Genomic DNA, 17,236 nt, shown 5'->3' with positions numbered 1-17,236 from the left:
CTACCCCAACTAGTGCCTCTGAGTCAGAAGCTGCCATGGGACAGACTTATTGTTTTAGCTTCCCTCTTTGGGCTTTAACAATTCAGACAGACATCACAATGATTTCCAGATCATTCTCATCACTGTACCAGCTGAACTTGGATTTCCTGCAACCCATTTCTCAGGGTAAAACACCCACTAAATGGCTGCCTAGCTCCTTGTGGTTTTCTGCGACAGCAGCAGTAACACTTCCACAGAGGGAAATTTAACCCACATCACCAAATAATCCAATTTAACTTTCTCTGAAATATTTCCTCTAAGTTTTTACTAGAACTGTATGGCACTTGATAGCTCAGTCAATCAAAGACTTCCTATGCTTCTGAATTATATTTGGTAATAAAAAAAAGAGGATGTGTTTGGTTATATGGTTTTGATTATGACTGTGTGCTTAAAAAAGGAGCTAGAAAAACATTCAGATTGTCATCCATACACATTATTCTTTTTTAATAACTAGTCCAGTTTTCATTTGCTGTATCTATATGACAGGAAAAAAAATCCTGACTGCATACGGACAGAAAAGACTATACGAAACAACTGAAAACAATGTTTTGATAGCTCTGGTCCAGTAACTGTTTAGGGTACACTTACACCCCCGCTACAGAAATCCCAAGTTAGCACTAAGCCAGGAGGAAATAATTTAATCATGGGACACATAGCTTGGTGCATGCTATATGATCCCAAAGAGGAAAACTCTGAATTATAAAACTAGAGATACGTGGGTTACTCCAAGCTGTACAGATTTGAACAGGAACTTCAGTCTTTTCAAGAAGAATGGCATGTTGTGCTCATTGCCACACACTTGGCATATAAAAGTCAAATCTAGGTTTGATTCCAAATTACACATTCTTTTTTGCATGTCCTTACACAGGATTGTGCCTGACCTCCAAAGGAGCCTTCCAACCTTAACCTTCTGTGATTCAGTACCATACTCTTCTATCCTGTATGCAAGCATTTGGTCCTTCATCACGGTGGAACTTGATGACAACCAGCTACATAAATACATTTTGCACAGCCAAAGACTGCTAAGTGGCATGTAACAATTACATTTTCCTTCTTCACCCAGACATGGTGGGAAGCACCATTGCTCTTTACACCTAGCAGTATAACACAGGCCAGGCAAGATATGCAGAAGATGTATTTTATTTTACATATGTATTTTCCACAGGAGCTGACACTTCAGATTTCACTACTATATAGAACACCTGAATTTGCAACATTGATAGATGCTGCAGGCTGACTCTACATGATTTGGGTCCAATTTCCTCTTGCATTTTTCCTCATACTTTAATTAGTCTTTCTTTTATAATAACACCTTCTGGAAATACAGATTAATGCTGTCAAGCCCACTGTAAATTGTTTTTACAATTGTATTTAATACAGCTCATTGCCAGCCATTGTAAAAGCATCTCAGTTCTCTATGGAAATAAGAAACAATACAGACTACAGTATATCTTTGCATAGCAATAAAAGAACATAATTACATCCTTACACTCATTAAATTACATTGTTTGAAGAAACAGACTTAGAAAATACCCAGTCCACCAGTGCCTGGGTCAGAATCAGTTAGAACAAACCTAAATTAAAGTAGTCAACTATATTATGATATTCAAGATTTGTGACAGACTTTTCAAAGCCCAAATCAAACCCACTCCTCTTCCTGCTTCCGGTTAGTTTTCATCATCTTTAACAGTTCATTGAAGACAGACAGATTTTGAAATTATACAGAAGTAATAGGAAGCCATTTCTCTGTATGCTGTTGTTACAAGGCATCTTGTGGTGGTTTGACCCTGGCTGGACACTGGGTACCCACCAAAGCCACTCTGTCACTCCCCTCCTCAGTTGGGCAGAGGAGAGAAAATATAATGAAAGTTTTATGAGTTAAGGATAGGGAGAGATCAGTCATCAATTACTGTCATGAGCAAAACAGTCTTGATTTTGGGAAATTAGTTGAATTTATTACCAATCTAAATCAAAGTAGGATAATGAGAAATAAATCTTAAAAACAACTTTCTCCAAGTCCTCCCTCCTTCTTGGGATTAACTTTATTCCCCATTCTCTACCTCCTCTCCTCCAGTGGCACAGAGAGACGGGGAATGGCGGTTATGGTCAGTTCAACACGTTATTTCTGCCACTGCTTCCGCCTCAGGGAGAGGAGTCCTTCCCCTGCTCCAGTGTGGGGTCCCTCCCACAGGAGACAGTCCTCCATGAACTTCTCCAACGTGAGTCCTTCCCACAGGCTGCAGTTCTTCATGAACTGCTCCAACGTGGGTCCCTTTTCATGGGGTACAATCCTTCGGGAACTCACTACTGCAGTGTGGCCAACAAACCTGCTCCAGTGTGGGTTCCTCTCTCCAAAGGTCTGCAGGTTCTGGCAGGAGCCTGCTATAGCGTGGGCTTCCCATAGGGTCACAGCCCAGGGAGCTGATGCAGATGACACTGACACAATGTTGACCAAACATTGACCAAATCCAAAAACAGAGATCTGAATTTATACTAGCATAGGAACAGAATATCAAACAGAAAATGTATTAAAAAGAGATACGCTCAGTAACCCACATATCTTAAATCTGCCAAAACAAACTTTCTTGTGCTTAATTTTTAGAACCAGAAAGTGGGTGAAATTCCATGGGTTAGAAACATGGGTATGTGCAACATGGAAATAAAATTTTAATATCCCAGCTCTCAGGTTTACCACTGAAGAGTATGAACAACCTAAAAACACCCCAGAAGGACTCAGCTGTTTCCTAGCTGCTAAAAGAAAGGCAGAGGAGCAGGGGAAGGTGAATTACCAGCTTTCCAACTGCAAAGCAGGTGAGTGAGCCCTTTACCTCATTGAGAAGCAAAACACAAACTAATGTGTGCTACAGGGTTTTGCTATCTCAAATGCTCTAAACTCTTCCACAAGGGACCAATTTTATGTTTCATTTACCAACTTCGCTGGATCAGTACAAATGTCTACCTGGGCAGCTACCTCACTGCCTAGCTAAAAAAAGAACCAAATAAAAGAAAAACCCTCAATCACACAATTATTTCTAAGATAATCTGGTTGTATGGCTCCAGAGCTGACTAGGTATGGAATATTTAAAATCATAGAATCATTAAGATTGGGAAATATCTCTAAGATCATCGTGTCCAATCATTAACCCAGCACTGCCATGTTCACCACTAAATCATATCCCTAAGTGCCACATCCACGTCTTTTGAATACTTCCAGGGATGGTGACCCCACCACTTCCCTGAGCAGCCTGTTCCAATGCCTGACCGCAATTCAGTGAAGAAATTTTCCTAATATCTAACATAAAACTTCCCCTGGTGCAATTTGAGGCCATTTCCTCTTATCCTTTGTGAATGTTACTAATCACAAAAGTCTTTCTTCAAAATGTCCACTTCTGGTTTGGGTCTTTCTGAAGAGCTATTATCATAAAGGCAAAGATTATGAAGAGGAGGTAATAAGCAGCCCCCATCAAAACTCCTCCTCCCTGGTCGAAAATCATCCCTGAAACACATAGCTCAAAGCAATCAGAAGATAATTAAAATGATGATGTACAGAGACTGTTGCTTATTGTGCCAGCCAACACTAATTAATTATTTCTTTGTGATTCCAACTGTCTGTATCCATATGCCACCTATGGTCTTTATATTTTGGTATTAAGTACTTCGGGTAAAGGTCTCTTCTGTGGGTGTAAAGTGCCTAGCACAATTCTCTCTCACATAAAATTAGGGATCCCTAATGGTAATTGAAAACCATAATTGAAAAGGTAATTAAAAATATGAGCAAAAAGAAGGTTAATACATTTCCTAGATTAATGAAGAGCACACCAAAATGCAAAAGCACACTTCCCCCTAAAGAACAAAGGGAAAAATGATTATACACACCAGAATTCAGAAAAAAATAACCAGCATTTTTCTTCACTGAAATCATACTGCTGAACCTCTGAAAGCTGTAATACTTCAAAATGCAGCATCCAGTGGACAGGTTTGCCTGGCCTTTTTGCTCTACTCAATAAGAAAAGGCAAAGTGGCACAGTCACCTTGACAACAGCCAGAGTCCGCACAGCAGATTGCTGCTGCATTTTCTTGCAGAAATACCCACATTCTAGAAACTTTGATACTCTTTCCCAAATTACGTGCTGTACAAAACCACAAATGCTAGATGAATGCTGACAGTAAAAAAGGATTTTTTGATTATTTGAAGCTGGGACACAAAGGCAAAAAAGAAAAGTGAGATGTTGCATAGACCCAAGGTCCAACTAACCCACCAGGCAGGGCTTTGAACTGCTGAAGTAATACTTGATAACTGCTGCCATATGCTTAGGGAAAAAAAGTACTAAAAATAAACACATATACAGAATGATTCCTCCATTGCTGTATATCAGTCAATGAGATTCTACTTCTGATTTAGAGGGGTGTAGGGTTATTGTACACCTTTGCATTGGTGCAAAGTCCTGCAGTTTGCTCAGCTGCAGTGACATAGGCACCTGTAGTTAATTCACCTGCTAAATCTCTTAACCTTTTCTTGGCATGTCTGTGGAAAACTGTTGTCCAGTGGAGTTCATCTAGAAAGACCCCCACAAAACCAAATTAGCTTATAATCCTTCTGGTTTAGATAAACTCCACTTCATTGGAACAGGAGCTTCAGATGAAGGAGCTATAGATAATTGAGATTCTTTGCTTCCTAATTTTCAACAGTCTGTGTTATGATTAGGGCCTAACATCATCATTGATTAGACTGCTTTCTGTAATGAGAATTATATCATTTGTTTAATCTTTTCCCCAAAGAAATTTAAAGGTCCAAATCACCTTTCATTCCCAATCTCTCTTCCCCAATAATCTCTTCTTCAAATACATTATGTACCCACTGACTACTAGCCTCTGACATTAAAGTATTTCTATTTTACTGAAATTCTTTTATTTAACTGTTTCTGTTACTCTTGCACTGTCTGAACAAACTAACCCCACAAACCCCTCCAAATGCAGAGTTAAATAATACTACTTGTGAAGCTGTATCAGTATAATTTGCATTGGAAGCAGAAAAGAGAAAGAAGGAGACTGTCCTGTCTCCTGAACTTGTGTGTCTTTGCTGGAATGATAATATCTTCTTGTACTGACAAATTACTCGTGTTGAAATACATCTGCAATCCCCACGTACACTGGACAGTGTGGCCAGCAAGACACTAAGGTGCCCACAGTTAACATGACAAATGGTAGCTGCCACACAACAAAAAAATTCCCCTTAGAACAGCTCATTTAATAAAAACAAAGACTTACAAATCTAATTTGTTACCTTTATTTGTAAATGTGCAGCAGTCATGCAAAGTTGGTAAGGGATCCAAACCAAATTTTTAGATGAGAAACACTTTACTTACAAGCCGTCTTCTGAACTTATCTGCCTCTACTAGGCAAATAATTGAGTCACCACCCAAAAAGACGAGGAAGTTGGCAGCATATTCCCCAGTCCATTACCTGGAATTGTGAGCTGAGGAAATACTGGGGCATACATCTGGTGTAACCAGTCAAATCCAATATGCTTTTACTACCATGAGAAGTTGATTGCCTGGATTTTGCATCCCAGTCATTTCAAAAATTATGTCTGACAGTGGGAATCCAGAAATCTATTTAAATAACAGAATTTAGGAAAAAGCTGCACTAAATTCTCTTTTTCTCTCTCTCTCTCACACACACACACACACTGAGCAGATGGAGGAAAGACAGCAAGTTCCCTGCTAGTCACATCAGCTCATGAGCCAGACATTACAAAAACTGTCTGATCCAGCTCCTGTTGCAGTCAATAAAAGTCCTTCACTGAAGACCATGGGAGATAGAAAATAACCCTCTCGACGCTTCAGTCAGAATGTGTGAATGAGAAAAAACTGACAGCTTTCTTCCCCTCCGATTTTCATGGTTCCTAAAGATCCCGATTACAAAACACAATTTGTCATCTATGAATTTTTGATGTGCTTGCTTGGCATAAATAACGCTCATGTCTATGTGTGAACCAGGGAGACAGGCATCACTTTGCACTTTGACAAGAGAGAGATACTAGTAGCCATGCATGAATAAGCATTATTGCGTTTCAAAGTGCTGAGGATGCGGTATGTTCCTACAACTAAGGAAGTGGTTGGAGTAGAAAGACGACTGAAAAAGTGCTCCTTGTTCTTAAAAAAAAAAAAAAAAAAAAAAAAAAATCGTCATTTTGCATTGGTGAAAAATAAACAAAAAATAATCCAGACACCAGAATTTGTCTTTTATCAGTTGGGTAACTTGAAATTCAACTGGCTATTGTAAATACCTAGAAAGACTGGGACACTTATTAGAGCATCTACCATCTTTGAAATCAAAGAAAAACTTGCTCTGAAGTGCTTCACTGGCATCAGCTTACAATAATTCAATTATTCCTGCATTCCCCAGCTTTAATGACATTCATCGCTGCAAACTCCTTTGGATGAAGGGCCCATTCAGACTGGCTACACAGTGTCTACAGGTTTTATTCTCATTTTGCCTTCCATACTTGTGAGCTTCAATATGACTTTACCCACGGCTTATATTTTGGTCATAAATATTTAATCAATTTAATTTTCTATGCTGTTTCTAGACATATATCCAAGAAGAGGAGGAATGGGGGCTTTACTGCGTCAAGGTGAACTCCATCGATAACATCAGGTTGATGTTAATAAATATGAAGCAAGCAGAAACATAGAAAATACAAGAATCTGTTTAAAAAAAAATAATCAAAGTTATACTCACTGCTGGTAGAGGACATACGGCTGTACTCAGACCTGCAAGACAATGATTTTAGTTAGAATTTATTACACTGAAAAGAGATCATGAAAAAATTACCAAACGTAACAGACACTGTATATTAAAACAGTTTAATGCCCATTTAGCATTATTTTTGTGCTGAGAGAATAACTGGAACAGGTTATGAACACTGATTCAGAAAAACTGGCATCTCGCACGAATTTTGACATGTAAGCAAAGTGAGTAGAGCAACTAGGGTTTTATCTAGGGCATTCATGCTACCTAACTTTAGGTGTTAAAATTAAAGCTCAGAAGGCTCTCTACAAGGAAAAAATAGTCTGCTTCAGACACAGGTCAGGACTAGAAGTCTTACTAGACTTTGACTCAGTTCCTCACCTTTCTCACTTTACGATCTCTAAATGCTGCTTTGTAGATTTTTTTTCATTTTTTTAAGAGAACTCAATTTGAAGAGCAGAATTTTTATATTGGTCACAAATGGCAGGGAAGAGAAAAAAAAAGAGTGCTAAAATACAAACATTTAGGTGACAAAGCTTTTTGCTTTAGGAAACCATTTTCCTCCTCAAGACATCTCTCAATAAAACCCTACAACCATTGGTTCTAGTTCAGTGCATAGTGGATTACCTATGATAAATTAGAGCAGTTAAGTATTTTGAGCAATAGTGCAATTAATTTTTCAGCCGCACTAACCCCAATCTCCTGAAAACCCCATTCTGGGCTGATTAAGACATAGCCCATTTATGTCCTGAAGATTCAGAAACACTAAAGGTAAATAAAATACACCATCATGAATCTTAAAAAAAAATTAATAAAAAAACTCCACTTCTGAGACCCTACCTATGACTTCTGGGTGTTTCGGCTTGGAGTTCACAGTCACACAGCCTCCACCCTCCCAGTTGCTGTGTCCTCAAAACAGACCCCACTCTCCAGAGCACTCTGCCACAATTAACATTTCACACTTATGCCCTGCGGTGCCCTGAAAATAACAGTTAAAGTGCTCGGGGAGCTGTAACACAGTTCTTGGATTCAAACCTAAATGCTTGTTTTTATATAATAGTTGCAGCAAGTTTGCAACATTTCTTTAAGTTAAAGAAACCATATGAGCCTTGACTCCTAAGATATTTGTGTGGAAGTGGATACCATCTAAGCATATTCTCAGGATACCTTCATGCTCTAGGCTCTCAGGCATCCAACAGAATAAAGGACAATCAATCCCACATAGCTGTAGTATCTGTTCTTGATTTTAATATGGACACATCTCTGCAGAAGAAACAAAGCAATTATAGTCATCCCCATATTTCAGAGCTCTGTGCTTAGCACTCAGTATTCTGCAGATCAGATGCCAAGACTGCTGGTTTGAGTGAGAAAGACCATGAGACCAAATCTTTTTGCCAAGCCTGCTGCATCAGTGAAAGATGACACAATCTGAATTTTCCACAATACTCAAGAAAAAAGATCCACTAATATCATCAAGTACCATGAGGTTATCCTAACTTTCAGAAAAGATATGGGCAGTGCTGGGGAGACAGTTGCTGATGGGGGCTTGCAGCTCTCCCTCGCTCACTCTCCTTTGCTAATCCTGTACCCCCAGCCACTTTGATAATGCCAGGGAGCAAGCAAACATCTTTGCCACACTGGCAGAGACCACAGGATTAGGCTGTTAGTAGCCACTATCAGTCACCCATGAATACCTGTTACACAGCACCTTCTCCATGAATAAAGTGCTATCCCTCAACCGATAGCCTCCAGGACTCTGGTGTAGCTGAGAAAGGCAGAGGCAGTAATAACATTGTTGTCCCAAAGGTAGGCTCGCTGCCTGGTGCACAGCACCAATTTACACACGAAGACAAAGTATTTCCATTTCTTCTCATTTGCACAAAGTAGCAGCTGGTGGTAACCCGCAATGGGCTGGCTCCCCAGTCATCAAAACTTTACACCGTTTATACATTGTAGTAAACAAAGAAATCACTGTTCATTGGCTACAAGTCACAGAGTTCTATTATTGATTAGTATTCTACCTTCTATTGGTTAATGATTCTCTCACATCTCATGCTAATTAGTCCACATGCTCAGTTTTTCTCCTGAGTAGGTGGGTTTCTTGACTCAGTGGGCTGTGAGTCGCTGGTCACAATCTCATTTCTTCACAGTTGCTGAGTTGGCTTTGTTAGTTTCTTCCTTATCTTGGGAGTTCTGCCAAATGTCCTTGTGGCTCACAAATTCTGCATTCTTTGTGCCCACTATCAGCAGTAAATCCCTTTCCCCAAGCTTTGCTAACCTTCCCCTGGGTTGGAGATCCCTGAAGCATGTCAAGTCCCAGTCCTTAACAAGCCAATTCTACCAACAAATAATTTATCTTTTAAACACATCACCATGAGCAGAGAAGGAGACCTGCTTCTTCCTACTGCTGGGCAACGTACACACATCACTGGTCCAGCACTGGGCAGGGACCAAGGGGAAGTGATCCCAGGAGCTGGCTAAGGTGCTATGCAGGCCATAAAACTGCATAGTATTTTCAGCAGCAAGTCACATCTGTCATTTGGCACCATGTATATTTGGAAGGGTGTGAAAACTGTGTAACATGTCACTCCTCATAAGCCTAGAGGCAAGCAATATGCATCCAGTTGCCTTCAAGCATCCCAAGCAAGGATTCATTTACTCTGCACTTCTGTTTCAAAACAGCCTGGGGCTGTCCTTCAATGTATCTGTGTTCAGCAGTTGGTAGCTAATTCAAAATCAGCCTGCACTGCTTGTATTTCAGATAGAAGTGAGACAACATTTTGCCTTTTGCTTACTGCAAGTAGTAGCAGCATTCTATTACTTCACACTGTTATTTTATTATCCCAAAGTGCTGCAGGCACATTATAGGACATGGAGAACTAATGAGTCCTGAACTGAGGGAGAAGCAGTCCTTACATGAAGGACTTGAAAAATGAGACAAGAGGAAAAATAAAAAGATGGGGAGTGAGAAAGGAGGAGACAATAGTGTGCTTGGAGACTAATTGCACAGACACATTTTAATAGGCTTTAGAATTGTTTTGGTTTTTTTTTTTGTAATTCTAATATTGTTCAACCTAATATTTAATTCATGTTTGTTGCAGAACTGACATACACATAATTAAAAAAAAAGGATAATTAAGCTCAAAGGCATACGTCAAGCTCAGACACCAAAATGAGGACTGCACCCTCACTAAGCTACCTCTATTGTCAATAAAAGGAGAGGTCTGAAGTGTGTCTCCCTAGCTGTGTCTAGTGAAGAAAGCTACAAAACCAGCATTCCTAATGTAGGACCCTTTGTCACATGTCTAAAACCTGGGGCATATAGGCTCTCTGGACATCAAACTACTTTGTTCCTTCCTGTTCTTTGCATTCCTGCTTAAACATCCCAAGTATCAGCTTCTATCGGTTCCCTTGGAAGAGGAATTTCCCATTAGGATAACTTAAGAGTAAAATACTCATGGTCTTTAATGGTGACAGATGGGGGCCATACTGGGGCTCAGAGGTTCCAGGCTAATTATATGGTCTTGCAGCAAGCTATTTCCTCTGAGAGATGTTAGATTATAAATAAAAGGAAAGAGACATTCGGGACAGAAACTGAACAAATAGAGGACTATTCCTTTTATAGGCACATAATGAGAAAAATAAAAATTATCAAAAAGGGTATTGAAACAGTGTGAGGTAGTGAAAAGGAAGGCTCATTGATCAGTCAAAAAACACACCAGTCCGCAAAGAATTTGTCCTCAATGAGCAGTCCACCAGCAAAGAGGAGCTGTGAAGATGTCAAAAGACACTAAAATAGGAATGTAGAAGCTTGAGATAAAGGTGGGACCTCGATTCCCATTAGTGCCATTGAAGGATGACAACTATGTGCTATCAGAGAGGGTAATAGCACCAGGAGCACAAAAGATCCCGAGCAATCCTCTGAGATGTACGTGCACTGCTCATTGCTGATTTGTGATACAGAGAAAATACCCAAGAGAGGGAAACATCCCAGGGAATACCAGTAAGTAGCTGCTAGTGCAGCTTGCAGCTTTTGAGTACAGTATATGAAAACACTGTTTCTTTGGGTAAGAAACATGGCTATATTACAGCTCTGAATCACACAAGCAATGTAGCTACATCAGCACTGCTCTGTGCTTGTGTTTCTTTGGCACACTGATCAGCTGTGGCACAGCATCACATTAAGAGATACAGCACTGACAGCTATGGTAATAAACAAATATTCCCAAGAGAACTGTCTGGGACCAAGGCCAACTGCCATGAAACAGTCTGCACCTGTACCACTAAAACCTCTTGCCTTCCAAAACATACTGGTGAGTGGCCTGCTGGGAATGATCCCTGAACCATGGTAACATGGCAAAACAAGTCCCTGGCCCATGGTAAAACATACTCAGGAATGACATGGGAGAGAGCTAGATGGGCCCATCCAAACTGATGCCATCAACCATTTTAAGTATTCAACAATATGGGCAATTCTGTCCTGGTGCTCAGGGACACCCCTACATGCTGTTTAATGCACTGGCATGGCTGGAACTACGATTTCTGAGGCGTGCAGCATTTCCACAAGTCAGTTTGCTGTGTAAAACAAACAGATCTCAAGTAATTCTAACATAACACTACACCCCAATATGCCCATGGTCTCCATTAGCAGGGCTCCTAATCCCACCCCTCCAAAATGAAATAGTGGAAAGTTTACAATCCCTTCTGCTGTCTATATCCTTCACTTGCCTAGGACTGATGGAACGGCATCTGCTGGATTCACGTTTCCAATGTCTTCTCTACGTAACAGTTGTTGCAGATTTCACTGTTACATATTAAGAGCTATGTTTAACAGCTTCTTTGCCGTCCCTCCTCACAAAGTGCTCCAGAGGGCACATGGGAGTATTTAATAGCAGTTAAAGCCCCGTGCACAAGTCAGAAGATTTGACCCTGTAGCTCTGTCTTGGGTTTCTTCTCACCAAATTCCTGTAGATTGGATTACGATCTGCTTCACTAATACCAGTCCAATGCAAATCTCTTACCTTCATTGTACTTCTACTCGTGTAATCAAGATGACTGAAATGGAATAACTCAGAGCCACTTGTCTCAAAATCCTTGCTCTAGAATTCTAGTAGAATGATAAAGTCAGATGATGGATTCCCATCATGCAGCTCTAACCATTACACTCAGGAGCTTATTACCAGCAGTAATGTTTGTGACTCCACATGAGAGACATCATCATCATTATCATATAAGAATGAAAGGTTGTTTGTAATCTTCCAAAAAGCATCTGATGAGGCAGGACCACTCTGTGCTTTAGTGAACACACCTGCCTGCACACTCTGTTCACCACTCATTCACAGAGCACTCCCAGAGGGACAGATCAGGTGTCATGTATCTACATACGCAAAGCCAGGATCAGTCATCTTCCTGAGGTCCTCGTTCTCTTAATTAGCAACAGAAGAAGCCTAATTTATACTAAACATTGAACATACACACCGCAGCAGTGAACCTCACTGCTTGCTGGGACCTAGCCATCAGGGGTGTCAGCACAGAGCCCATGGCCACCAGAATGTGATTTAAAGTCTGTTTCAACCTTGCTTTCAGAGTCTAGCCCCAGTGCCAGGCACTGGGGTATGCCTGCCCTGAGGTTCAACCAAACAGCTTCACTCCAGTGAGTAAATCTGGTTAGAAATGGTGCTTCAAACCCAATTTGTGACAAGCAGCTCAACTTTACATTATTCCAATGTCAAATCAGAGACAAGTTGAGTACCGTGACATATCTGGACTGATGTGTCTACATAAAGTGAAAGTCTCAGCAAAAAACAAAAGAAGCCCCAAGGTAAAAATAGGCCTTGAAAAAAAGGGGCCTTGGTTTGTGTTCCTGAGAGTTTCTCCTAGATGGATGAAATATGTGACAAGAGACTGACATGTCATTTTGAAGGACCACCATACAGATGACAAAGTCATAATGTTGAATCCCTTTAAGCTAGAAACACGAGACATGAAAACAACCTCTCACCCCAACCATTCCACTATTCATTTGATAATTTAATCAACCCATTCTGACTGAGGACACACAATGCAGTATTCTTAGTATTTTACCTTTAAGTAAGGAATACCTTTTTTTTATATAGGCTTCCTTGTCTTCTATTAACAATTGTATTTTCTGCTTTAGAATCTCACACATTTTAGAGAGCTGCAACAAATAAAGGATTTTTTAAATCTGCTTAGGAGATAAGTTAACAGAGGCTCAAATATTTTGCAATTTGGCCAGGATCACACATACAGCTAGTGAGAGCCACAAGGAAAACCAACAAATATAGCACAGTCAAAAAATTAACATAATCTCTGCAAAATTAATTTGAGGAATAGAAACACAGAAGAAAATCTAAAGGAGGGAACAAGCACCATGAGTATTAGCTGTAGCCAAAGAGTAATGGAAATATAAGTGGAAAATTGCAAATTCAAATAAATTAAAAGTTACAACTTCTGAAAACTTTAAATGATTTTAAAGTGAAGAAAAAAACTATGTATTTAGGCAAAATTTGAGACAATAAGTAAGCTAATGATTAAAGTGTGAACCTTTTAAGGCCTGGGCTCTTACAGCTGTTTAAGTGAACAAGTAAATTTCTGCTGGGAATTGTCACATATGCTGAAATCTTCATTAATGTCAGCTATCTTACTGAAGTGTTATGCTCAGTTAATGCATGTATGCTTGATAAACAGGAGAGAGCATTCCTATAGAAGCAATCCTTGAACACAACTAACATGAGCCAATAAAAGTCCAGGAATAAAAAATCAAGAACTTTAGAACTGAGAAAATACCCATTTTCTATATTCATTATGTATCACTTGGGATATCAGTCCTGAATACAGTGAATTCAGCAGATGTTTTGCGCTCGATATTAGTGGTAGCAAGAATCTGCTTCAAAATTAGGCACGCCTAACAACTTCAAAAATTGCCTTAGTTTGTTGTCTTTGGTGTTTTAGCCCCCAGACCCCTTTGCTCTTTTCTAAAGAGTGAAATGACTGCATTTACATGGCTTGTAAAATGAAGAAAATTTTAAAATTCAGTTTCTACAATTAATTTTAAGTAACTCAGTATTTTTTTCCTCGTTTGTTTGGTTTTCTTTCCCAGTTAACTACAATTCTGTAAACTTACATATTTCTCCTCCCTTCAATGTCTTTCTTCCACTTATTTTTCCTCTCTGTTCACTTTCTAATAAAAGCCCAAAGAAAGACTATTCTAATATTCCTAAAATGTCATGTTTTATAATACAAATCCACTACTAAAATTACTACCAGAAAAGCTCTATCCCCCATACTTCTGGGCTAAAAGTTTTCAGTAGCAGATGAAATTAGGTTTTTATACTAAACTCCCCCAAAAATACGTTTCCCAAGAAGATACAATTTGTACAGGCAGAGTCTCTCAGGCCAAGGATGGACAAACAATTTCAAATCTCATTAATAAATAGCCAATATAAACTAATTGGCTTATATGTTCTACACCCTTTATTTAGGTACTTGACAACACCAGCTCAATCCATTCTTATTGGATTCAGGAACTGAAAATATGCTATTTTTGTTCATCAGACCCTTTGCCAACCCTATTTACCAAGGCAAATGCAGTAGGAGGAACATATTTTCCAACGGATGAGGAAAATGAAGTCTTCAAATTGTAATTGATCTTGCCTTTAGCACAGAGTTTTGCCTGCTTTTGTGGCTGGCAGCCACAACAAAACCTCAAGCAACATATGCCCTGTGGAGTACTTGATGTGTTCAATTTGGTAGCTGCTGTAAGCAGCTTCAGCAGTACAGGCTCTATATTAGAGCTCACACATCATTACATACAATCATTGAGATGACAAGGGCTTGCAGTGCCTGGATTTACTAGAGTCACTATCCACTATTGTTCCCTGAGTGACAGAAAGGGACCACTCGACATAAAACTGTTGCTGAATTACTCTGACAGTTGTTTCTCCTTATACTTTCAGAGCATGATAGCTGAACTTCAAAACAGTTACTTTTTTTTTTTTTTTTAACCATTGAGTAACTGGAGAAAAAGGAAAACAGCTCAATTTAGCAATAGCTGCGAGGGGACTGAGACAAAGCAAATAGCAGATCTTCTGGTAAGAGGGAAAAGCAAGTGCTGTGAACAGTTGGTTTGGTGAGAAAGCTGAAATATAAACATTGTGAAAGAGACATACGCAACGTGTTTATCAGAGTTAAATAGCTGCTAAACAGAACTAAAAATAATAATTGAAATGCAGAGACTCATTGCTTTTCAAAATAAACATCAATGCAAAGCACTGCAATTATTAATTGCCATATGTCCCTGTTCAAATTCCTCAGACAGACTCTAACACCAACCTCCAGTTTCCACTGTCAAGCATGGGAGAGAGATGCTTCATAAAATCATCAGCTTTAGCACCTCATCAACGCCAGGCACAAGCAGCTGTCATGCTGGCCACTGAGGTCTAAAGGCTAATGTTACCAGCTGGGTCAAATCCTTCCAAGTGCCTGTCCCAAGGAAACCGAGGTTTTTCTATTAAAGGTAAACACAGCAAATTAAGAGTGACTTGACCCACAAGGGTTTTTTGAGCTTTGAACTGGCCAAGAGTTCACTGATTATTACTTTGTCTTCCTTTTAACCAGGTTCCCCAAAGGGGACTAATCAATATTTTGAAAATTGGCCTGGATTTTTTTCCTTTAAGTTCATGTCACATGACTTTCACCATTAGGTGTGCCCACAATACAAAGTTATGGAAAAAGTCCTTAGACTACAGAAGAGATTAAAAAAAAAATTGAATTAATAACTGGATATATGAAAAAAATTACCACATTCAATTTTCACCTTTTTGTTTTTTATTTGTAATATTGCTACTTTGGTTTTAGTACTGTGCTCCTGACACCACTGTATAAAGAATTAGCTTTACAGTTTTGCAACAGTTGGACTAGAGGTCAAGGGAGATACGTGAGAAGAAGTTGGAGAATAACAACTGGGAGAGCAAAAAGGGAGGAGAAAGAAGACTCAGGAAAGAACAACCTTAACAGGAGCATGCAACCTTCTTTTGCTCATCTGGAGACAGAGAAGGAGCAAAGGCTTGTTGCCATTCCTGACAAGATGCCATGGCAGCAGCATGTAGGATGGGCTGGAAAGCACTTTCCTCTCTCTCCAGAAGAGATGGGCTGAAGGCGTAAGCTGAATAGCAGACGCCATGGATCACGCTTGCAGCTCCATGAACTGAGGAGAAGCAATCCAACTAACAAACATAGCACAGCTCTGGCAGTAGGGTCACGAAGTCAGAAAAAAAGTCTTTCTCCTTGATTCTGATATGACACTATAAGCAAAGTTTACTCAAAATTATGAGTATCATGACAAGTATCATGATGAGTATCATGACAGAAGCAACTCAATTTCAGGAAGCCTACAAATCTAACTTGCTTTTCAGGTGGCTCTCTAATGGTCCTTCTAAGGAGTCAGCTCTCTTTGCCTGATGCTGTCTCGGTGTCACTGCCTGAAGGACAGTACAGGTACCTGGGCATGCTTCCAGACTATCCTCAGCCACGCTATCCCTAGGATACAGGATGGTGGGGCATCAAGCCCTAACCAGTGTGTCTACAGCCCGCTGGGCCTCACAACTGAGGCAGCACAACGCGTTTTGGAGCTCAAACTTAAAGCCTATGGCCACGATTTCTTTGCGTCTTCCTCCCCATGTGTAGCAAGAGGGCGGTGGGGACCTCCACCGAAGGGGTATGTGAACTCCCCGGGGCTGCCCCAGCAGCGTGATGCTCCGCGGCAGGCGCGCTCCCCGCAGGGTCACGGCTGACCCCCAGCCCCGGGAGGAGAGGAGAGGAGACCCGGCGCTGAGCGGGATGGTGCCGGGGCACAGGCCCCCGCTGTAGAGGGGCAGCCGTGCCGGGCAGTCGAATTCGCCGCCCCAGCCCCGCCGCTGCCGGGACGCGCTCAGCGGCGGCCGCCCGCAACAAGTGCAGCCCCGCAGCCTGCGCGGGAGCCCCGCCGCGACCCCGGCCCGGGGGCAGGTGCTACTCCCGCCACTCACCCGCCCGTCTCCGCTCCCGAGTCCACGCAGTCGTCCTCGCCGCCGGGCTGTTTCTCCATGGCGGTGGCGGCGGCACGGTGGAGAGGGCTCCAGCCCGCCCTCCCGCTGAGAGCGGCGGCTGCCGCGACCGCCTCTGCCGCCGCCGCTCGCCCAGTGTGAGAGCAGCGCCCGCCGCCGCCACCGGCCGGCCCGCCCGGGGCTCGGGGCCGCTCCTCCGGCCCGGCCTCCCCTTCCCCGCCCCGCTGCCACCGCCCTCCCGCCGCCCGCTCCGAGGGGAAGGCACCGCCCGCCTCGCTCGCTCCCCTCGAAGCACTCCCGGCCCGCAGAGAAGACCTTTCATCCACGCGTGGACACCGGGTGTAGGGGCTCGTATTTCAGAAACTACTTCAACACCTCCA

The 17,236-nt window shown here is 41.4% G+C and overlaps 1 protein-coding gene across 2 annotated transcripts in view; it reads right to left on the bottom strand.

Moving 5' to 3' along the window:
* Positions 1-16,981, bottom strand: part of FAM124A (family with sequence similarity 124 member A) — a 44,491-nt gene extending 27,510 nt beyond the window's left edge. For both annotated transcript variants that reach the window (XM_064645769.1, XM_064645770.1), the window contains exons 1-2: positions 16,839-16,981; positions 6,784-6,815 (exon numbers count right to left, since the gene is read on the bottom strand). In XM_064645769.1, the coding sequence (XP_064501839.1) occupies positions 6,784-6,815; positions 16,839-16,897 (91 nt within the window). In that variant the 5' untranslated portion in view covers positions 16,898-16,981. The remainder of the gene's footprint in view (positions 1-6,783; positions 6,816-16,838) is intronic.
* Between the last annotated feature and the right edge of the window lie 255 nt (positions 16,982-17,236).

Source organism: Pseudopipra pipra, chromosome 2 (genome assembly GCF_036250125.1).
Source record: "Pseudopipra pipra isolate bDixPip1 chromosome 2, bDixPip1.hap1, whole genome shotgun sequence".
Lineage (NCBI taxonomy): Eukaryota > Metazoa > Chordata > Aves > Passeriformes > Pipridae > Pseudopipra > Pseudopipra pipra.
Note: the sequence above shows the minus strand (reverse complement) of the source record. Positions and strands in the feature narration are given on the sequence as shown.